This window comes from Apodemus sylvaticus, chromosome 23 (genome assembly GCF_947179515.1).
Source record: "Apodemus sylvaticus chromosome 23, mApoSyl1.1, whole genome shotgun sequence".
Taxonomy (NCBI): Eukaryota; Metazoa; Chordata; class Mammalia; order Rodentia; family Muridae; genus Apodemus; species Apodemus sylvaticus.
In genome coordinates, this window is record NC_067494.1 from 24546102 (window position 1) to 24572993 (window position 26892).

Here is a 26892-nt window from a genome sequence, read left to right on the forward strand (position 1 = left end):
CAGAACGTCATAAGAGAAAAGAAGATGAGTAAGGAACTAGAAAAGAGCCATCGTGTGCATTCCTCCTGCTCTAGAGAAAGTAACAGCATTCAGCTTAGATAGACATAGTTACTTGTCTAGATACCTCTGCACCAATACCAAGATCTAGTGGACAGAGTATCTATTAAAGAGCAAAAGGAAAAGATAGATCGTTATGATTTAAGCTAGACCCTAGTCTTATCTTGATTATCATCCTCCATATGACTTTTTTTTAGAATTGAGACCTAATTGCATCTTTTTCTACATCTCTTGCAAGCATTCAGCAAAGATGAATATAACGACATACTGATATGATTCAGCATTGGAGCAACGATCATAAGCCTGTATTTACAAATTCTTAGACCTCCTAGAAATGAGAAATATGTTTTGAAGGTCAGCCAGAAAATATCAGCACTCTCTCCATGCTCTTCGGCACACACCACGAACCAACCTAGAGTACACGGTGTGCCAGTTTACATCTAAGCAATTCTCAAGAGACTGCAGGGCCTCTGGGCGCGCCGGGCATCTGTCTGCTGGCCTGCTTTGCTGGCACTCCTGGCTGACTGGCCGGCTTTGCTGATCTTGCAAGCCAAGGGATTATTAGACTGACCACATGCCCTCTGCTTTTGTTTCTTTGTTTTTGTTTTGTTTTGAGATTGGGATGGGAAAGTTGACTAGGCCCCCAGAGATCTATGACAGGGGAGGAAAAAAGAAAGGAAAAGGAGGAGGGGAGAGAAATTTGCAGAGATAGGTGGTTTCTGTTGTACAAGTCAAGAGAGAATGTAAAACTTTGATTCTGGTGGAAGCAATCTGACAGTACAACTCAACAACAGCCCACGGGGATGCCAGGATAACATCTCCCGAAAGATGTCTCTAAATTACATCAAGAACTTCTATGAAGGATGCGTAAGTAGCAAGCGAGAAAATCAATTGTGTGAGGGTTTTGTCTGTGGATTTTAAACCCATTGGCATGTATGGTACATTGGCGTGTATGTATTTATTGTACATTTGCTAAGAAAATAAAATAACAACCATCTGCTGTAAAATTATTCTGAATTATTTTAAATTACAGGTAGATTTAAATTATTTTAAATTACAGGTAGATTTAACTCTGGACATTCATCCATTGATGCATTAAAGTAGCCCACACTCTTAATTCACTATTAAGTATGAAAAAAAAACTTACCAAAACTAAACAAATACTTTTCTGTCATTACAATAGTATGTGTTCTAAGTTTAATGTTGTATTTGTCATCTCATTTTCCAAAACAGGAAATCAGACATTCTAAGATACTTATGATTTTATTTCCAAGGAATTACAAGGGAAGGAAGTATTCCTCATATTCAAAGCTGTTTAAAGTATTTCTAAACATACCCGTGTGGTTGGCAATCGATCCGTATTTGACGTCTGTACTTTATAATTTATGAGGACAGTGGAATAACAATGTCATATGCAGACTTAACAGCATACTTGACCATCTTAAAGAGTCTCTCTTGCTAAAAACTTCTCAGATCTCGACATTTCTTAAATTCTTTTTTAAATGTGATTAGAAATACATCCTTCTAATTGTCCTTTTTAAACGTCTGTTTCCAACCAATTTCCCCCATTCCAAAAACAACAGGTTAAACCTCCGACCGTGATCGGCCAGTTCCACACTCTCTTCTTCGGCTCAGTGCGGATGTTCTTCCTTGGAGTGCTGGGCTTTGCTGTCTATGGGAATGAGGCTTTGCACTTCAGCTGCGACCCAGACAAAAGAGAGATAAATCTGTTCTGTTACAATCAGTTCAGGCCAATAACTCCCCAAGTAAGTTTTCTGGCTTGCGCACAAACATTGATTCTCCAACACTCATAGTTTCTTCTTTTATAGTTTTGAGAACTGTATTATGATTTTAATTAGATGAATAGTTCAAAAAATGTTAACTTGAAGTCCTCAGAAATGTCTTCCAATTCCAATATTCTATTATCTATTGGTATATGTAGCATTAAGCAGCTATTATAATCAAGTACTTTACCATTTCTTTAGCATATACCAGTATGATTTCCAACTGCCATATGTTAAAAGTTCTAAAATCTTAATAATTAAATGATATATGTCAGCACCAGTATGTTTGCTCATCGTATTTCATTTTTATAAGGTATTTGCAAAAATGTACAATTTTTAAATTAGCCCTTGGTGAAGTTGTAAATTTTCCATGTGTCTTTGGTTGTTGTTTACTGAATTTGACTAAAGTAGTTCTGATATGCTTTAGGTGTTCTGGGCATTACAGCTAGTGATTGTCCTGCTTCCTGGAGCTATTTTCCACCTGTATGCTGCATGCAAAAGCATCAATCAAGAATGCATTCTTCAAAAGCCCGTGTACACTGTGATTTACATCCTCTCAGTCTTGTTGAGAATCAGCTTGGAGGTATTAGCATTTTGGCTTCAGATTCACCTCTTTGGCTTCCAAGTGAAGCCAATATACTTGTGTGATGCTGAGTCTCTTGGTAAAAAAACAAATATTCTAAAATGCATGGTCCCAGAACACTTCGAAAAGACCATTTTCCTCATTGCAATGTACACATTCACTGTGATCACGATGGTATTATGTGTTGCTGAGGTTTTTGAGATCATATTCAGAAGATCATGCTTCCTTTTTAAACAATGACGGGGCTGATTGCCTATTATCATGCCACAGTGCCTATTGATCATTTATATTTAGTTTTCCGATCGAGTACTTCAATTCCATGTGTTCTTTAAACATTAGTGTGTCTATAATTTATGTATACTAGAAAATAGGATACCAAGTTCTAAACTAGGTGTTTTTGCACAAATATTTCCTCCTATTGTAATTTTACAACTTATTATATAATAATGTACATGTAAGCCTAATGATAGCTCATTTTATAAAATCCTGAATTTATAGGCTTCTCTCACATACAGTACTTTAAGTGATCAATTTATTTTTGGCCAAAGATACTTCTTATATAGATTAAAGACTGGAAAATTGACGTTTAGAGATGTTATTTTATGTGCCACATCACACAGCCAAACCAGAATCCAGGTGTTTCCCTATACACTTAACAATGTACCTTTACCTTTGAGGACATAATTATCTTTGCATTTGTGCAAAATATACCTTTAAACACAAAATATAAATGAATTAAGAGTCACATAATTTAATCACTAACTCAAAGAAGATGAGCAATTAATTTTTTAAAAATATTTAACCCAAATTGTTTTGCTGAAATCAATATTAAATGATTATGGAGATAGTTGCCAAATAAATTAGAGTTGCCATGAATAACCCTGTGTGTGGTTTCCTTGGTTTTTGTTGTACCCATACACCCTCTGCGACAATTAACTTCCATATTAAAAGTATTGAAATGGAAAACTTGTTTCCATGAAACTATAATTCCTCAACAGTTTTGGGATCATGCCATTGGAAATTTTACAGAATATCAAAGCACTTCTTTCTATTTGCCTGCATTATCAACAGTCATCCTCACCTGATGTCATTTAAAATCCTTTATGTCCTACTGCTTTATGCTAGCTAGCACTTTGGTAGGAAACCACCCATAGTCAGATACTGAAATTTTGGAATTTTTATTGAGAACTATTTAGCTTATACTTGATAGTAAAAATTCTGTATTAGGCTTTTAAAACCATTGATTTAGCTCCACATAAAAGCACAGAAGAAAATCCAACTTTGTTTCACTGAAAAAATAGCTACTGAGGAACTATTATTTAATAGGTACTACATGGCTAGGTCAAATTTAAAAGCAAAAGTCGATACCCAATGGAGGTCCCGTTCTATTGTTCAATGATGTATTTAGGGAGTAGTGACCTGTCATATTAGAAGTAAACTGTAAGTAAAATAAAAATAAGCTGTTTAGCAAATGTCTAAAAATTTCAAAAACAAATGCTGATAAATTTATAAAATTCCATGGAATAAGGAAGACATGGCATCAGAAATTAAAATGTATAATAACCAAACGATACCAAAAACGGAATTTACTGAAATTTGTTTAAAGAATTTAAACAAATTCTTTAGCGGCCTATAAAATTTCCGTATTACTTCACTAAAAATTATAAATATATTTATCTTCTCACTCCAAGAAATTAGCAAAACAACCAGCTAAAAAAGATTAAGTGGTATACGGATGAAACTAAACACACGAAACATAGAAAGATGAAGATGAAAGTTAGGTGAGACGCATTAAAAGAAGCTTGGTAAAACTAGTAAGTTTTTAGTTACACAGTTTTAGATGACAAAAGAAAAGAACTCAGCCTTATAATAAATGAAAGGTGATAGCTATTGACGTGATCCTAAGAGTATTTGACTAACAATAAGTTTGGTGGGATGAAGAAAGTCTTTGAAACCCATATTACTTAGGAGAAACTGATAAAATACATAAAATAATAAATATTCTTAAGTTTATTTTAAAAATTCAAATTCAAATTCCAATCCTTTCCATAAAGAAAACTCCACATCCAGTTGCCCTCTCTGGGGGAAATCATCAAATGTTTGAGAAAGAGATAACACTGCAAGGAAGGAAAAAAAAAAGGAGACTCCTAGCTTCTTGGGTAAGGTTGTATTGGAATGAGTGAAAAATATTTCCATTTTATTTAACTAGAGCAGCTTAATTTTCTATCATAATTTTGGTATCAAAATTCCTAGCAAAAAATAAGCAAAGGTAAGCCAGCTATGTATGTACAAATAAAACATGTCCAGGTTGGGTGTATCCTGCAAATAAAAGAGTTTTTTAACACTTACAGGGAAATTATGTGATTGAACTGTATTAAAAGAATAAAGGAAGAAAACACACTGCCATCTTAACAGATACCAATGAATCAGAAAGTTTCTGATTATATTTAACAGTCATTCCTGATATAATAAACTCAAACTTTTCACTTAATATGAAAAAACTTAATATATAATATATATAATATTATATATTATATATAATATATAATGTATAGTATATAATGTATAATATATAATATATAATGTATAATATGCAATACCACATAATATTGAAATAATGAACAATTTTCCTCATGATTTGATCAAAGAGAAAAATTTCTACTTTTACTGTTTTGCTTTAATTTGAACTTTAGTTTATTGAAGCAAAAACAAAAAAAAATGTATACGTACTGAATGATTCCTTCGGTAAATTTAATAAGACCAAAATAAAAGATATGCAGATATTCAGTTTAGAAATCATCTCCACTCATACAGCAGTACATAGAAAATTCTAAAACAACAAAAAACCTACAGGAATAGTGATATGCATCAAGAAGACACTGCATCAACAAAAATCAGCAACAAAATACTTAAATGTGTAGAAGAATTACCTTTTAGAATAGACTAAAATATAGCAAACACATAAGGGGGAAATCACACAGTATTTGCTAGACAGGCATAAAAATAGTGTAGCAATCTGGAAAGAATCTTTTTTAAAGAAAGCACGCCATAGCCTTAACTATGTTGGTAGCCTTGATCACATAAAACTTCTGATACTGACTCAAATAGTTCTCTAAGTCCAATATAATCTCAGTAAATTATTATAAATATCTGTAAGTAGTTTCTAAATTTCATATGTAAATACAACTGAAAGCAAGTGATAGAATAATTTTTTCCTAAAAGGTAAAAATCCATTATTTCAGTACAGTATGCATAAATAAATAAATAAATACAAGCAAGTAAACAAACAAACAAAAGGCTCCATTACTAATAGGGGGAGAAGAAAAAAATGACCTAACACGTCTCTGGGAAAGTGACCTAGAGACTGAGATTCAAAGAACATCAGCATAAGTAGTAAATAAATAGAAAGAAATCATGTTGTTGTAAGCAAGCCAAGAGACTTCAAGTCAAAATTAACAAAGACGGCCATTATATACTAGTCAAGTAACCCAATAATGATTTAACAATTGTAAGTGTACCAATGCATTTACTGAATATTTGAGCCTCTAATTTCATAAATTAAACAGTAATGTGCATTAAAGGTCAGACATATGCTGAGACAATCAATAACCCAGATATCAATGCCCTATTTTTACTCTCAGAAAATCCATTCAAAGTAAAAGTCAGCAAAGAAAGTTCAGACTTAGACCAGTCGGAATTAATAGATAGCTACAGAAAATTCTACCCAATGTATACAAAGCATGCATCCTTCTACTCCTCCCTCAGAACTTTTTCTATCATAGAACATATTATAGGTCATCGAGTGAGTCCAAATAAATACAAGAGAGTTGACATAATGCCTTTTATCTCTTGAGACAATGGAATAAAACTAGAAGAGTGCCACAAATACTTAAAGACTGAACAATGCACTCTGGAAGGAACAGTGAGTCATTAAGGAAACGAAGGAAGAAACTTTACAGTTGTTGGGATCGAGTGAAAACCACAGCACAACTTACCAGAACTCTGGGATACAGATAAAACGGTTGTTATTGGAAAGTGTGAAAATATATAGTGGAAGGCATAAAGCTGTAAAGGCCCACATTAAAAAGAAAATTCAAGGAGATCACGAGTAAATAACCTAAAAGTATCCTTTAGCCAGTCTACGGGAAAAAGAAAAAGCCAAACCCCAAAGAAGTAGGCACTGAGAACCAATGGAGAACAGGGCAGAAACTAAGGAGCCATTGGCTGCAAGAGTATCACTATATCAGTTCAAAAGAATGTGGTTCTTAGAAAAGATACACCAGATTGAGAAACTCCCAGTCACCCTAACCAGAGAGACAAACAGGAATCAGAGATGTAAAACAGGTTGTTAGGAAAGAATGAATGAAACTCACAGAGTCACTAGAAAATGTTTTATGTCAAAAACTTATATTCAAAAAAAAGCAACTGAAATATCCAAAGGAAATAATTTCCTTGGAATATATAACTCACCAAAATTAGACATAAATTAGACAACTTTCAAAGGTTCGCAACCAGAAATTAAAATGAAGCAATATGTTTTCAAAAGTTTGTCCACAAAGCAAGAATGAATAAATAAATAGATAAATAAACCAGTAATGTTTACTACTAGGTGTCCTTCTATTCCCCCCAAGACAAGTTTCTCTTTGTAGCTCTGGCTGTCCTGGAATTCCCTCTGGGGACCATATTTTCCCAGACCTCGGAGATCCACCTACTTCTGCCTCCAGAATGCTGGGATTAAAGGTGTGCAGCACCATGCCTGACACTACTGAATTCTAGTGAATCTTTATGGAAGAACCTATAGCAATACTTCTCAAACTATTCCATGTATAAAAAGGGAAACGACACTACCAATTTCATTCAGTGATACTAGTATTACACTGGTGGCAAACCACATAAGGCAAAAGAACACTATATACCAATATTGGCAATGAACAAAAAAAAAGAAGAGTTCAAATGAAATGTAAATCCTTAAGGATAATACTATGGAATGAAGAGAAAGCAATAAATAAATAAATAAATAAATAAATAAATAAATAAATACATAAAATCATGGCTATAAAGAAAAGGTGGGGTATGCCGTAAAATGTGTGAGTCAGAAGTCCTGAATCTCCTGGACTCTATCTTGTCAAGTATTAGCACTAATACTTTCCCAATGTTCATCATCTTCCTCCATTAATCAACTTGCACAGTAGTAGTTTACTAAAATATACACTAGCTAGATCAGAGAAAGTATTCAATTTTTATTAGTTCTTATGTGTTTAGCTTTCAAGATTGAAAAGGACTGACTATTTAGTTCAATATTTGAACATGAAAATTTTAATTTAGTATTTAAACATAGTATTTCTCATACAAGAATCTGAGACTTCTAAACTAAAAGCAGTGGTTGTTTCCAGTTCCAATCTCCTTTACATACATATTTCCAATATCTCTCTACAGTTTCTAGAAAGGCTACAGCGTGTACTTTTTCTGTGTGAATGTATAAAATTTTATTTTGTGATCATTTGCTCTATTAAAATTAATGACACTTCTCTCCCCAGTACCCCCCCCCCAAAAAAAACCCACTGTAATCTCTCTTACGTAAAGGATTTCAAATCCAAAGCCCGCTTTGGCAGTTTAGTGAAACACAATCTCATAAAAAAGAAAGAAAAGGGAAGGAGGGAGGGAGAGAAAGAGGGGGAGGGAGGGAGGGAGAGAAAGAGGGAAGAAAGGAAGGAAGGAGGGAGGGAGGGAGGAAGGAAGGAAGGAAGGAGGGAAAGAAAGAAAGAAAAAGAAAGAAAGAAAGAAAGAAAGAAAGAAAGAAAGAAAGAAAGAGAAGAAAGAAAGAAAGAAAGAAAGAAAGAAAGAAAGAAAGAAGGAAGGAAGGAAGGAAGGAAGGAAGGAAAGAAAGAAAGAAAGAAAGAAAGAAAGAAAGAAAGAAAGAAAGAAAGAAAGAAAGAAAGAAAGAAAGAAAGAAAGAAAGAAAGAAAGAAAGAAAGAAAGAAAGAAAGAAAGAAAGAAAGAAAGAAAGAAAGAAAAGAAAGAAAAGAAAGTAAAGAAAGTAAAGAAAGCTTGAAAGCTGAGAACTAGTAGCTTTGTAGTATATACTGCTTGCCTAAAATGTTCCCAATAAAACACACACACATGAGACAAAGAGAGTGGAGGGAAGTTTTCTTTTATTCTAGTCAATTCTAGTCATTCTTATTTCCCCCTTTTTTTTTTCCTTTTGTTCCATGCTAACAAAGAAAAACTAAAGTTAAATTTAAAAAAAAAAAAAAAAAAAAACCGCTATCTTCCTCTTACCAGCAGAGGGCGCGGGAGCCGTGTGCAACCTAGGAGGCTCTCATTCTCCAAATAGTAACTGCCTTGAGCTGGGCAGCCAAGTTTGTCTCCTTCGAGCATCCGTCACGGAGAAGCGTCTCAGCAACGGAAGCGTGGGTGAGTATTTGCCCCACTCGAAGGCGGAAGCGGAAGTATCTGTGACCGGCTAGTAGGAAGTAGCGCTTCCGGGAGTGGAGATGGCCGCGCTGGCCCCTCTGCCGCCGCTGCCCGCGCAGTTTAAGAGCATACAGCACCATTTGAGGACGGCGCAGGAGCATGACAAGCGGGACCCCGTGGTGGCCTACTACTGTGAGTCCCTCTGAGTCTCCGTCCTCCCGCACGCTTACTCCCCGAGCCCCGCGCCTCCCTCAGTTCTGGAGGCCCGTCCCCGCCCCCTGGCTTTAGACCTGAGCTTGACCTCTGGCCCGCCCAGGGAACCCCGAGCACCAGAGTCCCCCACCCCACCCCGAACCTCCTACCCCACCCCCCCACTCCCCACCCCACCCCACCCCACCCCACCCCAACTCTCCTGCTAAAAGCCTCGGACCTGGACTGCACCTCCTCCTGGGTACTCTGCACACGCCTCCCGGCTTTTCTGTGTGTACACCAAAGCTACCTGTCTTCTGGGAATGATAACCTCGATAGTCGATAGGGGTGAAAACGCTTGTAGGTTTCCCAGAGATGGGCAGGAAGGGAGACGAATAGACAACATAACAAAAACTGTTACCTTAATTTCGAGGGCTTTCAGGTCCGTCCCAGAACTCAAATACAGTTCAGTGGGCAGTGTCTACTACTGAAAAATTTTTAATTCAACTCTTCTTGACTTATTTTCCGTACTCCTCATTACCACCAATAAGAGTTTTGAGTCATCCTGTAGCTATCCTGAAAGTTAAGAAGTTTAATAACAATATTCCTAACTTGGGAGGTTTATATTTCTGTCCCGCTGAAGGGGAAACAGGTTGAACTCCATTCAGACATTAGGAGTTGGTGAAGTGGGTAGGGCGAGTAGTTTTATGTGAACTATGATTTAGGTGATTATTATACTCATATCTTTGTTGTAAGAAATGGCTGTACTCAGAGTTTCTAAAGAACTTAAGAATAGAGAAATGATGTGTCCTTTATTGCCTTTATTGTGGATATTGTAAGGACATTGTTAGCAAAAATCTGGACCAAGGCAACCCATCCCTTCTCGACATGAATCTCAATTCTCAAATGTGCGTGGATGCCCCATCACCAGTAACTGCCTTACTCCACTTGATTTAAGATCTGAATCCCCACCTCTTCTGCACGCCACAAGGTGACTATACTTCATTTTTATAGAAATCGTAAGAGTATTGTTTCCACCATGCTTGTTCTTTTGAAGATCTTGAAAAGATAATTACTGCGCCTTTTTACCTATTGCCAAGCATTCCTTAAGTACTGTAAAAAACAAACAAACAGCACCTGTGTTCGTAGGACTACTGAGAGAGGAGGGTATTTGAACAGTACTTGTGCATTATATAAAGTAAGCCAAGAAGGGGAATAGAAGTACCACAGTACTGTAGAGGGGACCTCATTTTCCTGTGTTCAGAAACACATTGCTCAGTTGACAATTGAAGCCAGACCTTTGTATATAATTGGTGAAGGCTATACCTTTAAAAGGAATAAAAGTCTGAAGGTAGAGACAAATTTAAATGAGGAGGAGCTAGGATATGGAGAGAATAGGGCAAGAGAGAAACTGGTATACTACAAAGACGCTGACTGCAGACTGTGAACCAGGGCCCTTTGTCGTCCCCCCCACCCCCCACCCCCAAGCCACCACTTACTGTGGACCTTTGTGACCTTTGTGACTACCCAGAATCTTTTCCTTCCTGTGTTATTATGTTCATTCCTGCCCTTTATTCTAAGCTTGTTCCTTGTTTTCTTTGTTTAAAACAACAAAAACAAAGCAAAATTTTAAAAAGTAAAATAAAATAAAACAAGAGAAGTGCTTCTCATGTCAGTCCCCTAAAATTAAGCCCTACAGCTCCCTGTCATAGGTAAAGTTGAAATGGGAGTCCACTCCTGTCCTCACTCTTTCCTAGTAAGGTTCTTTTCACCTGCCATCTCTATTTTTTATGGGTGTTTCTATTTCAATAGAATCCCCTTTCCCTCAAGTCATGAATGGGCATTTTCATGACAAAGCCAGTTTGGCTGTAATGCAGTTTCTGTTATGAGACCTGCATAGCATCCACACAGAGTTTAAGGAATGACAATTTTTTTTTTTGTTAAACAATTTTTTTTTATTTGATATAATTTATTTACATTTCCAATGATTTCCCCTTTTCTAGCCCCCCCACTCCCCGAAAGTCCCGCAAGCCCCCTTCTCTTCCCCTGTCCTCCCACCCACCCCCTCCCACTTCCCCGTTCTGGTTTTGCTGAATACTGTTTCACTGAGTCTTTCCAGACTCAGTGAAACAGACTTACAAGAAGAAAGGAGGAGTGGCCCCTGGTTCTGGAAAGACTCAAGGAATGACAATTTAAGGTGTAAATGTACTCACATTTGGTGTTACTGAAGTTTGAACCTTGGCTAGTTTGGTGGGTGTGGATGCTACTGTCTGAAGTGATATTTGCAATTCTCTGAGTCTTAATGAGGTTTGACGTCTATTCATATGCTAATGAAGCGTGTGCTTTTTCTTCTGAGCTGCCTTTTGTTGCTTCTGCCCCTGCTTCTGTGAAATGTCATTTCCTAATAAGATATACTAACCCTTTGTTGCTTCTATCGCAGCTGGTTTCTCCCAGGTCACAGTCTGGTGTTTTCTTCAAGAAGTCCTTTGTCCAAAATGCTTGCTATAAATTGTCTGTCAGTAACTAGAATACATTCTAGTTTGCTGGGCCTTGATTTCTTTTATGTCCTCACTTGGGATTTTGTTTCTTAAGACTATAACTGGATCACTTAGCAACTATAGAAACTTTTGTTGTCGATGCTATTTTATTATCGTGACATTTCTATTACATGTGTGTAATCCTTTTCCTTTTAACTGCCTTCTCTTAATTCTCTCATATATTTCATTTGTGGTATGTTGTGTAAATCATTAAGGCCTTTTCTTCCACTTATCTGTTGCTTAACACGAGTTTTGAGCTGACATCAACATTTCATTTTTATTTCTGAGTATTGTTTGTTTTCAAATCTGTCTGCCCACTTCTGGTAGTTTCTTAGTACTAAGTTCATCTTTAAACCTTTTAAGTTACATTCCTACACACACACCCTATAGGCTCTGAAATCCAAAAGGATGTTAATGTCAATGTAATGGCACAAGTAAATATATTTCACACTGAGAAACATTGTCTTATGCTTCAGACTATTGAAATACATAAATTTTCTCCCATGCCAGAGAGATGGGTGCTGGAGAGATTGCTCAGTAGGTGACGTGCTTCCTATGCAAACATGAGAACTGAGTTCATACCTCCAGCACCTGCACAGAAGATAGCAAGATGTAGCATAAAAGACTCATGAGTCTGGGAAGCCGGACAGGTAGATAAAAGAGCTTTCAGCCATATGACCCAGCCAGTGAGGATAAACTCCAGGTTCAATGAGAGACCTTGTCTCAGAAAATGAGGTGGAAAGCAACAGAGGACAACTCCCATCTCTGATCCCTGCCTTCATATATGCCTGCAGAAGGATACAGATATACGTGCAAAAAATTATCTGCAGTCTCTGTATAGAAAATACGTACGAAGTGAAACTATGCATTGACCCGATCCCTAGTACAGATACCATTATAATTGAGAGTTTCTAAAAATTGAAATCCAAAATCTGTTATGTGTGTTATATTTATTCTTGAGTAATTAAAAAAAAGGGGGGATTCCTGGACTTAATAGGCATTCTCTTATTTTGTTTTGTTGTTGTTACCTTAGTAGACTTATATTTCTAGGTTGTTTTTGTTCTTCTTTTAAATCAGAAATTAATGCTAAAATCTATTTTAGATTATTTTTGTCCCTCTTTAGCAGTACTTAGGTATTTATTGTTTACTTGCTTGGACTATTTAACATAGTCATAGCAAAATAGTGAATTCACCCTAGTTGAAAAATCTGTCCGTTCCAAGAAAGAATCCTGTAAGTTTGTCTTGTGATGGTGTCCGCTTTTCAACCGTAGTCTTGGTAGCTCTGGTTTCCCTCCAACTCAACAAGACCCACCTGAGTGCCGAGATGGCCGGTGTGAGATGCCATGGCCAGCAAGATCATCTTTAATTAGGAGTTTTTCTTTTGAGGTCACTTTTGATCCTTGTGCAGGTGTAAGAAATAATACAGAGAAAGTCTGTTGTTCCCCAAAATGCCATATGACATCGTCGCCAGAAAATTGAAATTGGTACAGTCCACCAATGTTTTTTTTTTCAGATTTCCAAGTCTTACACATATTTACTTATGTGAGTGCACACTTAATTCTAAGCAGTTTGGTCAGTACTGTTTCCTATTCTTACCACCACAGTCAAGATGCAGCAGCCTAAGAATTCATCTTGGAAAGCATGACCTATTGTCAGTGAGTTGTTTGGCAATAGGATGTCCAAACAGGATTTGTCCCTGGAATACACCTGATTTACTCTTACAAATATTCCTTATAAAATCACGATAATATCCAAGTTAAATAGGCATCTTCCCACGCAGTGAGCAACTCATTGGGCAGAAATACTGCTGCAGGGTTGCAATGGTGACTCTTCTGCAAGGACTCCTAGAGCTTACTGCCTCCACCCACATCCACCATGAAGTCCTTCGGTTGTGGCAGGCTGTGAGGATGGCACTTGATGGAAGGAAGGCCTGGAGCTCCTTGAAAACATAGGCCAATTGCTAGTGTCCTTGAAAACATAGGCCAATTGCTAGTGTCCTTGAAAACATAGGCCAATTGCTAGTGTCCTTGAAAACATAGGCCAATTGCTAGTGCTGACAAGTGGGACCGTGCTGCAAAGTTCAGTGGTCGCCAAGGCCATCTCTGCATAGTCTCAGGTCCTCCTGCCAATGAGCATCAGCACAGAAGCTAGAGAAGCCGTGCTTGGGAGCAGTGTGATCCGAGACAGCCTGGTAGCTTTGTGCTCTCAGGCTCAGAGCTTGGGACTGGTTCACTAGCACTTCGTCAACACCTTGGAGGTATGTCACTAAAACATGAAGGCCTGTTCTGAGCTGTTCTGTTCTGTGTTCTCCTGTCTTTAAGGTATCTCAGCTGCCAGGTAGCTTGCCTAGCGTTGACTTTTGAGGTATAGCTCTTAACAGAGATGCCTGATTGCAAACTCAGTCATCATATTATTTCAGGTCACATAAAATGGTGTCTAAGGTATACAAAGTGGTTTGTCTATGTTCCTTAAATCCATCATGGTGCACTTTATCATATCCACCTTACTCTCCATGCATGTATGGATACGCATACAGTCTTTTTGTGTTTACTACTACAGCTTAGCAGTTTAACTGATGAAGGACATTAAGGTCACTTCCTATTAACATGAATAAAGCTAAAGTGCTCTACAGGGATTTCTTGGAGATTAAAAAAATAACTGAAACTGCAATCGTAATTCCACTTTATCATAATTCCCACTTACTCCCAGTCTGAATGGCAGTAGGTGCTGGAAATTTGAACTTAAGATCCCTGTGCTTGCACAAGAACTTTACCATTGAGTTATCTCTCCGTCCCCTATTTTTACAGATGTAAGGTCCCTGTGAATAAGTAGACAAAAATGCAAACTAATGAAGGTCAGGGTGCTAATTATTAACAGTTAGCTTAATCAGTGTCCCATTTGGTTTTTATATCGACTTGACATGAGCTATAGGCATCTGGGAGGAGAGAACTTCATTGAGAAAATGCCTACATAAGATTCAGTTGAGAGAAGGCCTACATCACATTGGGCTGTAGGCAAGCCTGTAGGGCATTTTCTTGGTTAGTGTTTGATGAGGGAAGGCTCAGCCCATTGTGGTAGTGCCATTGCTGGGCAGGTGGTGCTGGGCTCTTTAAGAAAGCAGGTTGAGCAAGCCTTGGGAAAGAGCCTGTAAGCAGCCTCTGCAGCAACCCCTGCTGCCTGGGTCCTGCTCTGTTTGAGTTCCTGTATGATGCTTTTGGTGATGAACTATGAAGGAAATAAACCCTTTCTTCCCAAGGTTGCTTTTGGACATGGTGTTTCATCACAGCAATAGTAACCCTAACTAAGATAATCAGTAATAAGTATAAGTTAAATGAATACCATTTTTTAATATAAAAATTGAACTTGGTGCACGTTCAATGACACAGCTGAGTGAGTTGGCACAAAGTTTTTGAAGGCTTTTTGGGAAAATTAAATCTGTTGTTAAGTGGTTCCAGTTTGGGTATATTTGTGTTTAGGAAAAAAAAAATCATGAATATTGCTTTTAACAGAATTCCATGAAATATATATGATATATATCTTTTTTCATTAGTAAATCCAGAAAAAGGCATGAGTCTCCCTACAAACAACAGACACTGAAATATTTTCGACAGTGCTGGATCTGCTCCTTTGGGAACCCTAAATGCAGGAAGATCGTAACGTTCTCATTAGCTGAGCATCAGCATCTGCCTGTAATCCTGGCACTCAGGTGACAGTGAAGAGCATCAAGAGTCCCAGCCAACCTGGGCTACGTGGGAGCGAGCGCCTGCCTCAGAAAGAGAGCTAGGGAAAGAGCTCCCGGGTAGAGCTTGCCAGGCATGGGTGGGGCCCAAGGACTGCACAGCTTTGCTGTAAATAAAGGTGTCAAATTTCAAAGCACAGAGTGTGTGCGAATATATCACAGATATACGTATGAAAATAGTAGAAATTATTGATAAAAATGGCAGAGTGCATTTTATAAGATGACAAGTTATATGAAAATGTAGGACAAAGAATCTCATATGTATTCATAAGCAATAGCATGTTCATATATGGATGGAATTTTTGCTTTTGATTGCTTTTCACTTTCTCTAAGTTGACATATTTCATATCGTAAAAATAAAGCCATTAAAAACTGAAATCAAAAACTATTAAAAGGCATAGTTAGTGAGGAGCCTCATGCTAATCAAAAATTAGCAGGGTCTTTAATCTCTAAATCCCCCCCTTTCTTTAATAAAACCAGAAAATATTTGAGTCCTCTAACAGAATTGTATAATAACAATTTTGACACTACCAGATTTGATGCTATAGGCCAAATCCAGAAAGATCTCTTTTTAAGTTCACTGTAACTAAAAATGCAAACATTCCAGTTTGGCTTTTCAGGATTCCTCTAGGGGGTGGCATTGTAAAACCTTAGACCTTCAGTGACCTTGAAAACAGTTTCTTGAGACTCCATTTGTTTATGTGATTACAGAAAGATTGGGAAGTTGTGAATAAATGCTACTGTTTCAGTCAGATATGACATATGATATAAAAGCAGAACATTTTTATTTATTTTTTATACTACATATTTTATCCCCCCTCCTGTCCAACCTCCAACTAACTGTTCCATATCCCATACCTCTTTTCCATCCCCCTGTCTCCACAAGGATGCCTGTACCCCCCACCCCCACCCCACCTGACTCTAAACTCCCTGGGGCCTCCAGTCTCTTGAGGGTTAGGTGCAGCATCTCTGATTGAATACAGACCCGGCAGTTCTCTGCTGTTTGTGTGTGTGTGTGGGGGGGGGCTCATATCAGCTGGTGTGTGCTGCCTGGTTGGTGGTCCAGTGTTTGGGAGATCTTGGGGATCCATGTTAATTGAGACTGCTGGTCCTCCTACAGGGTCACCCTCCTCCTCAGCCTTCCCTAATTCAGCCACAGGGGTCACAGCTTCTGTCTGTTGGTTGTGTGCAAATATCTGCATCTTACTCTTTTAGCTGCTTGTTGAGTCTTCCGGAGTGCAATCCATTTTTGTGAGTGCTCCATAGCCTCAGTAACAGTGTCAGGCCTTGGGACCTCCCCGTGAGCTGGATCCCACTTTGGGCCTGTCACTGGACCTTCTTTTCCTCAGGCTTCTCTTCATTTCCATCCCTGTGATTCTTTCAGACAGGAACAATTATGGGTCAGAGTTGTGACTGTGGGATGGCCCCCCCTCCCTCACTTGATGCCCTGTCTTCCTGCTGGAGGTGGGCTCTATAAGTTCCCTCTCCCTACTGTTGGGCATTTGAGTCCTGAGAGTCTCTCACCTCTCAGGTCTCTGGCGCATTCTGGAGGGCCCCCGCCCCCCCCCCACACACACACAACCTCCTACCTCCTGAGGAAGTTGCCTGTTTCCATTCTTTCTGCTGGCCCTCAGGGCTTCAGTCCTGTTCCCCCCAATATCTGATCATGTTCCCCTCCTCCTTGTACCTGACCCCTATCCCACCCAGGTCCTTCACTCCTCCCCCCGCCCCCCATGTTTGCTTTCTTCTTCTCTCAAGTGGGATTGGGGCAGCCTCACCAGGGCTCATCAGCTTGTTAACCTTCTTGAGTTCTGTGCATTATATCCTGGGGATTCTGAACTTTTTTGGCTAATATCCACTTATTAGTGAGTGCATTCCATGCATGTCCTGTTGGGTCTGAGTTACCTTACTTAGGATGGTATTTTCTAGTTCCTTCCATTTGCCTGCAAAACTAAGGATGTCTCGTTCTTAATAGGTGGGTAGTATTCCATTGTGTGAATGAGCCACATTTTCTGTATCCATTCTTTTGTCATGGGACATCTGGGTTGTTTCAAGCTTCTGGCTATCACAAATAAGGCCTCTGAACATAGGGGAACACATGCCACTGTGGCATGGTGGGGCATCTTCTGGGTATATTCCCAAGAGTGGTATTGCTGGGTCTTCAGGTAGATCTATTTCTTTTTTTTGGGGGGGGGGGGGGACGACAGGGTTTCTCTGTATAGTCCTGGCTGTCCTGGAACTCACTCTGTAGACCAGGCTGGCCTCAAACTCAGAAGTCTGCCTGCCTCTGCCTCCCAGAGTGCTGGGATTACAGGCGTGCGCCACCACCTCCCGGCTAGGTAGATCTATTTCTAATTTTCTGTGGAAGCTCCAGATTGATTTCCAAAGTGGTTGTATCAGTTTGCAATCCCACCAGCAATGGAGGAGTGTTCCTCTTTCTCCACAACCTTGCCAACAGGTGTTGCATTACTTTTTTTGTGTAAGTATAAGGGCACCCATGTTTTGTTCTGTAACAAGTCATCTTAGTCATTTGAATACTTTCCTTTGTTTAAATAAAACTCTTCAGAAAAAAAGGCTGGCATTGCAGGAATACAGGCTGTGCAAACCCTCAACTTTCATTTCCTCCTTTGCCATCCCAGAGAATTCAAGCCAGTTGGTACATCATAGTTACTTTTGACTGCTCAGAGGTGAAAACCTGCATCCTTTGTGAACAGCAGCAGACTATCTATAGTAGGCTTCAGTAGACATGCTTGCTAAATTCTGCTTCATTTAGCTGTTACAATTGCTTTTGTTTTTCTATACTGGGCTTTTCAAGTTTTGGGGAGGGGTGCTTTTGTTTATTGAGACTCAGTTTATTACCATTTCCTTTTGGAAAGAGGGCTGGGCATCGTGGAAGAGCAATTCTTTGTTGACAGGACTGCCTGGCACATTTTAGAAAGTCATCGTAAGTGGCTACAATTCCCCCACACTGCATTCACTGGGAGAGTGGCTCAGTTGTAATGTGCAAGCATAACAACCCAACTTTGAGTGCTAGCACCTACATGAAGGCCAGGCAAGACCTCGGTCCTCTGTAATCCCAGCACTCAAAATGCAGACGGGTGGATATCAGCAACTGAGTGGGCAGCCAGTCTGTCTAATCAGTAAGCCCTAGGTTCAGTTAAGAGACCTTGACTCAAAAGAAAACAGAAAAGCAACCAAACAGAAATATGTGCTAGACATTGAAGGTGAACACCAATATGGCCTTTTTGGTGTTCATCTGCACATAACTCACAGTGCACCCCATGGTTCCCTGCTCCCTCTAGAAACAACAGACAGTACTGTTTGTCACCTTTGAGAAACAGTGAGCTGGTCAAAAAATGCATGGGTTTGTTTTGTTTTTTAGAAACTTTCTAATATTTACAAAAGAATAAAGAGTTGCACAACTTCCTAATTATAATTATTACACATACTATTTGCTTGAAGTGACTAAAATGTAAAACCATGTGCACATTCACACCCGCTGTCTTCTGTAACTTCATGTGCCAACTGAGATCCTTCAGGTCTTTTGAGGGAAAAATGCTTAATTATGTCTGAAGGGAAGGCTACCCTGTGAGGAGGGAACCCAGGAACCCCGAAGCTCTGAAGTGGGACAGTGTCCCAATGGAAGGGCATCCTGAGACACAGGAGCCTAGGAGCCACACAGCTCTGAGAGGAATCCTCCTCAGGAAGCAGAGATGTTACAGCTCCATCCTGATTTTTCTGATGGTTGTACTTCTTTACATTCCCATTCACAGTGCATGAATGTGATCCCCACAATTACCAGCATCGTTGGGTTTTGACATAGCTGTTCTGATTGAGATAAGGTGAAGAATCCTCAATGTAGTTTTGACTTACATTTCTATAACAATGTTGAAATTTTTTATTTGTTGATTGACTCTTGAGTTGTTTTGAACACCACACATTTGTTCACATATTTTTAGATTTTTTTAATGTTCTATATATCCTGAATATTAATTTCTCAGATATATAGATAGCAAAGATTTTCTTGTGTTCTGCAGATTGTTTCTTCTTTGGTAATTACTTTGCTGTGTAATATTATGTAATTAACATTTGTCAATTCTTGATATTGTTCCCTAAGCTGTTTTGAATCCTGGTCTTAAAAGTCTTTGCCTATGTCTCTAATGTGAAGGGTTTCCCCTATGATTTCAAGACTTTGATTAGGGACTTGGATCCATTTTCAGTTGAGTTTCAGAGCCATAAAAATAGAGATTGACACTTATAAAAAGTGTCAGGTTCCTGGCACTGTTTAAGAGTTCGTCTTGTCTCTGACATACAGCTTTAGCACCTTTGAGAATCATATGTCAGGAAGTGTGTACTTTATTAGTAATCTTAGGCCAAAAGTAACATCAGCGTCACAATATTTTTATGGTGAACTACTTTGATATTACCATTTTTAAATGATTATGTAGGTACATGATTCTTAAATACTCACTTAATGCTAGTTATCTTTAAGTTACTATTACTCCAGATCACTGGTGTCTTGAAGAACATATATTCTTGAGTCTTATATTTTTATTTAGTATGGTAACCTTCACCTTTTAATTGAAGTAAATCATTTGTTTTACTAATTACTAATGTGCTTGAATTCAAATACTCTTGCAAAAACCAGAAAACTCAAATACAACATTGATAGCAAGAGTGTTGTATTTGCTCTTTCTGGTTTTGTTTCTTTCTCTGACTCTTTGGCAGATAATTGAGGTACGCGTTGGTGTGGTGGGGGGCAGAGGTATGTGTGTATAAGTGAGTGTTTTTATCTGCCTGTTTGTCTGGGTAGCATATGCATGCAGTGCCTGCAAAGGCCAGAAGAAGGCATCGAATCACTTAGAATTGAAATTGGGGAGTGCTGTGCTCCTCCATGCAGGTGGTAAAAATAGACCCCAGATTCTCTACAAAAACACCTAGAGTGCTTCGGACCCCTAAGCCTTCTCTCTAGTCCTCTTGGCATTTGTTTTTGTTTTGTTTGTTTAAGACTCTGTCGTTCTTCCAATAATGTGTATATTATAATTAATAAGTATTTCTTTTTTTTAAGATTTATTTATTTATTATATGTAAGTACACTGTAGCTATCTTCAAACACCCCCAGAAGAGGGCATCAGATCTCATTACGGATGGTTGTGAACCACCATGTGGTTGCTGGGATTTGAACTCAGGACCTTTAGAAGAGCAGTCAGTGCTCTTAACCACTGAGCCATCTCTCCAGCCCAGTATTTCTTATTTATTAATAACCATTATAAAGTTTGCATTAAGGCATTACAGTCTGCCATCTTATGCTATATAACTTTACACATAAAGTATTAGTTTTTTCCTACCTTTTGCCTATAGTTGGTATTGTGTACATACATATGTACCCTGTATTTTTATGTTAATTTTGATTTTATATTTTTTACATTTTTACCTTTAACCATTCTGTTTTATACAGTGAGAAGCTCATTTTCCTGTGTTTAACCACGTGAGCACCATTTTCACCAGTCCCCTTCCTCTGTGAACAGTGGCATTCCTTTTCTCTCCCAGAGCTCAGCATTTCCTACTCCATTCGACGCTGAGGCTGTTTCAGCCGCCACTGCAGGAAGTAAGCTTTCCCCTCAGCCTTTCTTTTTGACAGATGCACTTGCAGTGTACTGGACTTGACAGGTTGTTTTTCCCTTCACCTTTTGGAGACCTTACTGACTGGATCCCTTCATTTGGATCTAGTCACATGTAAGCTAGCCACTTGACAGTTTCCTGGACCACACAGACTGGGTTTTAAGTTGTTTGTCCTTTTTCTTTTTTAAGATTGTTTTCTCCCAGTTTTATTTTGGGTGGTTTCTAATGCTATTTCTAAGGCTTACTAATGCACACACAGACACATACACACACACACACTTTCCCCCTCTCCCTCCCTTCCTTCCTCGTTCCTTCTTCTCTGTCCATCTCTCCCTCTCTTTTGCTCTGTATGTTTATACTATACTGCTAATCATATCAGGTAAACTTTTTACTTTGGATAATTTTTTTTCTAGGTGTTACATTTGAGTCCCTTTGTGTATATTTCTATTTTTCTTCTCTTTACTGTCTCTTTTTTAATGCTTTAATATTAGTTTCCCAGTATTTGATTGTCATCTGATATTTCCTTCATTTTAACATCGCTTGATCTGCTTGAAGTGTTGGCTTATTGCTTTATTTGTCATATTTTCACACCTGTATGCTTAGTAATTCTTGCTTGGACATAGGACGGGTTGAAAAAACATTCAAGGTATTTGTGGTTCCTTGGATCTTCTGTGCTTTGTTCTTTTGTTTGTTTCCCAGTGTTCACCTGTGTTGTTTCTGTTCTGTGAGGAGCATGGGTACAGTAGCCTTTGGAGAGGATAGATAAAAGAGCTTTTCTTTAGCAACAGGTTAGTCCCACTACTAAAGTATGGATTCAGAGTCTCCAGAATATTCTGGGTAAGTATCCAGGTCTCTCCACAGTCTAGTTGGAACATAAATGTATTCTAGCACTGTGCGTATGCTTGGGAAGGAGACACGCATACCCTTTGTGCGTCCTTTAGCCCTGTGGAGTTTTCCTCTGCACAGACCTGTGGTAGTGTTCAGCCAACTTCAACTATGTTTAGCTGTGCAGACAGTGGACTTCTTTTTGTATAGGTCCTCCAGGTTATTACCCTGGCCTTCAGCTTACAACTGCCTCATCTCCCTGAACTCCTTCTTTGTTGTTCTTATTCCTTTTTTTAATGTAATTAATTATTTATTTTACTTATTCACTTTATACATACTGCTCACTACCCATTTCCTGGTCATCCCCTCCCACAATCCTCCTCCCATCCCCCACTCCTTTCTGGAGATAGAGAGGGAGCTGAGGGGGAAAGGGGATAGGGAGGAGAATGGGGAGAATGGGGCTTCAGGATCAGGTGTGGGAAGGGACAGGAGGGATGGCCAGATGGCCGTGAGAATGAATGGAGATCTACACCTAACAGGGCAGGGAGGTAGGCACGTCTCCAGGAAGAGACAGAGCCCTGGGATAAGGGAGGCTCCTAAGTGAACTCTGTTTTCCCGGTTCAATTTCTCCGGACACCATGGATTGTTGTTTTTGCTGTTAGGAAATGTGTTTTATGGAGTTTGTTCAGATTTCTTTCTAAGGCCTAGGCTGGCCATATCTTAGAGTCCAGGTCTGCTCCACCCAGTGCAGCTTATGGTGTCCTTTGAGCAATCAGTTGCCATGTACCGCCTGCTGGGCATCCGCACAGTGCTACTCTCCGCAATCGTAAGTGTGAGCATTGGCTGACCTTGTACACATTTTAAAATCTAGATGTATTAATTCATATGTCGAAAGTAGTTGTATCATGACGGGAGCTACAAAATCCTCTTTAATGAAGGGTGGATGTATACCCTTCAGTAGACACTCTCTTATGCTGCTTCCTTGTTCATTGTTTTGTTTTGACTTGTAGTCAAACTGCGTATATTGGCAGGGGAAGAGGTTTTACTTTGAGAAGTAGTAAAATTATACCTGATATAGAACAGTGCATATAATTCAGTGTTTGACTCAGTAGATGCTGCACAAAGGCTGATACTGAGCATCTAGCAGGTACCTATTAAAATAGTGTAGTATTTCAGTTCTACTTTTTGAAATAAATTTTGTTTTTAAATGTCAATATATATCCTAGTATTTCAATGCCATGTTCTTTTAATATAATATTTTAATTTAATAAAAATGTATTCTTCACTGTGTGTGTGTATATACACACATATATGCATAGATATTAAAATTTTATATTTACATTTTTACATTTCTCTAGGATAAGCAAGATCTGTTAGGATATTTATGTTCAGAGCCTGGAACCTTGAATAATGCATACTTTCATGATTAGTGAATGTTTGTCTCCCGAATGCCTCACACTAAAGTTGGAATGGAAAGTACTTAATCCTTTTGCTAACATACCTCATTACTCATCATCAAATAATATTTATTTATAAAAACAAACAAAAGGAGACCATGAATCTGAAAAAGAGTGGGGATGGAGGTGCATGTGGAAGTGCGGAGAAGTGCCATTATAATCTTTGAAAACAATTCAATTACCCATCTCTCTCTCTCCTAAAAGAAATTCCAGTATGAAATATTCTTGTAGACGACTTTAGCTACCCACACATTTGGTCTACCTTAATAGGTGTTTTCAGTGTTGCACAATTAATATTATATTTCTGTTTCTTCTATGAATTGCTTATCTCAGGCATCTGTTTGAAAGTTGTGCTTTTTTCTATCCATGTAGCAAAAGATGCTTTCTAATTTTCTCTCATACAGAGATTTAAGGTTTTTGTTTTTTGTTTTTTGTTTTTTTTAATCAGTATTGGAGAATGTATCTTCTATTATTTATCTCAAACTTCATATTGTAAGATACTTAACGAATACATAAATGTCAACTGAGAGTCTGAGAAGATCTAGTAAGTCCCAGGCCAGCCTGACTGACATTGCAAGACTCTTATCTCAAAAAGTCAAAAGCAAAATGCATTGTAAAGTTAAATGTGGTTGCAGAGATAGCTGGACGAAAACAGATTGTAATTTAAAAGTGGAAAGAGTCTCAAGGACTGGAAGCCTGGAGTGCGTATAGTTAGATGTTAGAAGACAGAGGACTGCGTTCCCAGATCTGTGCTTGACAGGCTCCCTTCCCCGTATGTCTGAGCCGGAGATGGTGGCTCGGGTGTGGGGTGGCAATGGGTAAGCAGAGCGTGCTGCGGGGTAGAGGTCAAAGTGCCACGTTACACTTGAATTAGATTGGCTTGCTTCTTGCAGAAGATGCAAACTAATAAGTAAGGATTTCCTCCCTGTTTACAAGAAAGACTTGTTAGCAGTACGCATTGACAGTGAATCTCTATGAAGTTACTAGGGCCCCAAGCTAGTGTAGTTTCAGAGCTAGCAACAGCACATTGCAAAGGCTGCATATAGTCCAAGGTGACTGCTAGAGTTGAGTTATGAGGTGGCAGTTAGTGCTCTAGATGGCGGGGAAGAGGTGAAGGAAGTGAGTGAGGCCTTTTCCTATGATTTATGGCTGGAAGGAAACTATGAAAGTCTCTCTCAGCAGTTTCTAGTTCTGCAAAGTTAAATTTAGCTCTCATACAAGGCTGTACTTATGTTTTGAGCATTGCAAAATGTAATGCTCATTTCAAAGTGTATACATGTCTGCATAGCAAAAAGATGGGAGGCAGGCATAGGAGAAGAGAGGCACCTACGGTAGTCGGTAGTACCCGTGTAAGCAGGAAAGTTTCAGGAGTACCCCAGGTGGACGGGGAAAGGCGCTGAGCTCCACAGGCATTGCAGACATGATAACACTGGGTGGCAGAGGACACAAACAACCTGTGAGAGTTGGGAAGACACTGGAGGAGATTAAAACTGGATCACAGCAGAATTTGTAAAGCCCAGATAGGCCATCTGTGGGAGAAATTAAGAAATAATGGTTACCTGAGGACTGTAGTCCTGATGCCCGGAAGTGATAGCAGGTTTTGATTAGGACAAAGCATGGGACCAGAGAAACACTTGGTGGATGCTAATTCTGAAGCAGTGTGTGCAGAGAGGCTTGGGCTACATACGGGCCAAAAAATATTTGATTGGTGGAACAATTGGTGTACAGTTTGCCACATTTTTCATCTACCCTGAAGGACTAAAAATATCGATTGAACACCAATCTCCAATAATATTGTCTATAATTTCTTAACTGCACATTGTTGTATAAGCTTTAAATGAATACATAAAAGTAAATATTTTAGAAGACTGAGATTAAAATGTCATTAGATGTGCTTATATGATCTTCCCACAGTCCGTCCCAGCTGTTTTGCTGACACAGGTTCGTGTGCATAGGACGTTTCCACTTTGGCGTAGCTGAGGATGGTGACTGTTGAGAGAAATGAAATGTAAGCAGTCTGGCATGGACGCGGGCACTGAGCGGATTCCTTCCTTGTGGAATCCTTACTCTAAAAAATAAGCACAAAGACACTTAATTACCCCTAAGAAACTTTAAAAATACTGTAAAACATGGATTAAATTTAGGAAACAAAAAGGCAGTGTCATTTGAGGACATTATCATAGTGTTTATGAAGCCATTCATCCAAGATTTCAACAAACTCAAATAAGCAGATAGTATACAAAGTAAAATAAAGACTCATAGATCACTGAAATAGAAAAGATAATGTATTAAGTGATTTTCAGCTTTGAGTCACTTAAAGGTAGACTATAAGATAGAGTTAAATTTGGAAAATTAAGCCATAAGAAAACCAGAAAAATCATCTAGCTGAATTGTAAATATATGTAGATAAAAGAAGATCCCAAACTTAGGTTCATTTGGTAGAGAAAAATCACAAATGTAAGTCAGTTTTTAAAGAGGGCCCAAAGTATTTATGCCTAACATATTTCTATCTGAAATGTGTAATGGACTTGTGAGAAGAAATCTCACCAAACCCTCTAAGAGGACATGGGCAGCTCATTTAAAAAAAAAAAAAAAAAAAAAAAAAAAAAAAAAGGTCAGAATTTAAGTTCAAGTACAAAAGAACTAACTAAACTAGACCCAAGCTTGGGCAACTAAAAAGAAACAGAAGTGGTTTAACAAGGAGATAGTATTCAACCATTTTCTAATGGGGTTAGAGTGAATGAAGACTAACTAAGGGATCTTCCCAGATAACGCCCTGGACAAGTTACTAGAGAATAGGACTGGTTTGGGGGTTTGGGGGACAAGAGAGAAATGTAGTCTATTGCATCTTTTGGTGAGAACATTTCTGTCTCATCTCAAGTAATGTGTTCACCTAACGTGATATCCTGGTTTTAATCTCTGCCTCTTCCTCCCCACTTCCCAAAGAAAACCAAAAACAATAGTTCTTCAAACTAATTTGTCACAAAGAAAACATGTTTGGTAGAAGAATTCATATTGAAAGCAGCCCTGATTCATAAAGTAGAAAACCAAGATGTCTAGGAAATATGTAATGCCAGTTTAGTCATCAGGAAACGCAACAAGAAACAACTCTCAGTCCCAGGATTGACAGGGTTTTGTGTTGAGTATCAGCTCTTGTGAGTTGAAGTACAGGTGGTTGCATATATCACAGAGGTATCTCTATAGTGGCACTTTGTTCTAAAACACACCTCAAGTATCTCTCAGTGCAGACAGCACTGAGAATGCTACCTCTCGATTTTCTCTTACCCAAGGAATTTGTAAGTCTGTGCATAGGAAGCACTGTAACACAAAGGTAATTATAACAGTTAGCTTTTAGAAATGCCCCAGTGTGTATTTGCAAGAAGAATCCATGCGTGCTGTGAAACAGTAGAGACCCGCCATCTCCAGGACGTGCTGAGTTTGTAGAAGGAATTACACACTTTGTGTATGTGTTAATCTTGTAAGTCACCACCATAAACATTTCTAGTTCTCCACACTGGAAACTGTTGAAACTGGGATGTTTGTTAAAGAGGGCATCAGTTTTATCCCTATCTCAAATGCTTTTATTAGTTTTTAAAGACGTTTAGTTGTTTAAAGGGAAAGAGTACATTGAAATGACTGGACCAGCTCTCCCTACAAACTTCAGCGCAAGCCTCTGTTGGCACCA

The 26892-nt window shown here is 38.7% G+C and overlaps 2 protein-coding genes across 4 annotated transcripts in view; both read left to right on the forward strand.

Annotated features, from left to right (window-relative positions):
* The first annotated feature begins 885 nt into the window (after positions 1 to 885).
* On the forward strand, positions 886 to 2664 carry Gje1 (gap junction protein epsilon 1). Its single transcript, XM_052170002.1, has 3 exons — positions 886 to 924; positions 1641 to 1823; positions 2269 to 2664. The coding sequence occupies exons 1-3, from the start codon at positions 886 to 888 to the stop codon at positions 2662 to 2664; spliced, it is 618 nt and encodes a 205-aa protein (XP_052025962.1).
* A 6204-nt stretch (positions 2665 to 8868) lies between these two features.
* The window catches only part of Vta1 (vesicle trafficking 1), a 54866-nt gene continuing 36842 nt past the window's right edge, over positions 8869 to 26892 (forward strand). The window contains exons 1-2 of one of the 3 annotated variants that reach the window (XM_052169377.1): positions 8936 to 9030; positions 9868 to 10018. Coding sequence is in view for 2 of the 3 variants with exons in the window: in XM_052169376.1 (XP_052025336.1) it covers positions 8919 to 9030 (112 nt within the window). In the remaining variant the exon portion in view is untranslated. Of the gene's footprint in view, positions 9031 to 9867; positions 10019 to 26892 lie in introns of all 3 variants that reach the window. The other 2 variants (XM_052169376.1, XM_052169378.1) reach the window with 2 other exon arrangements.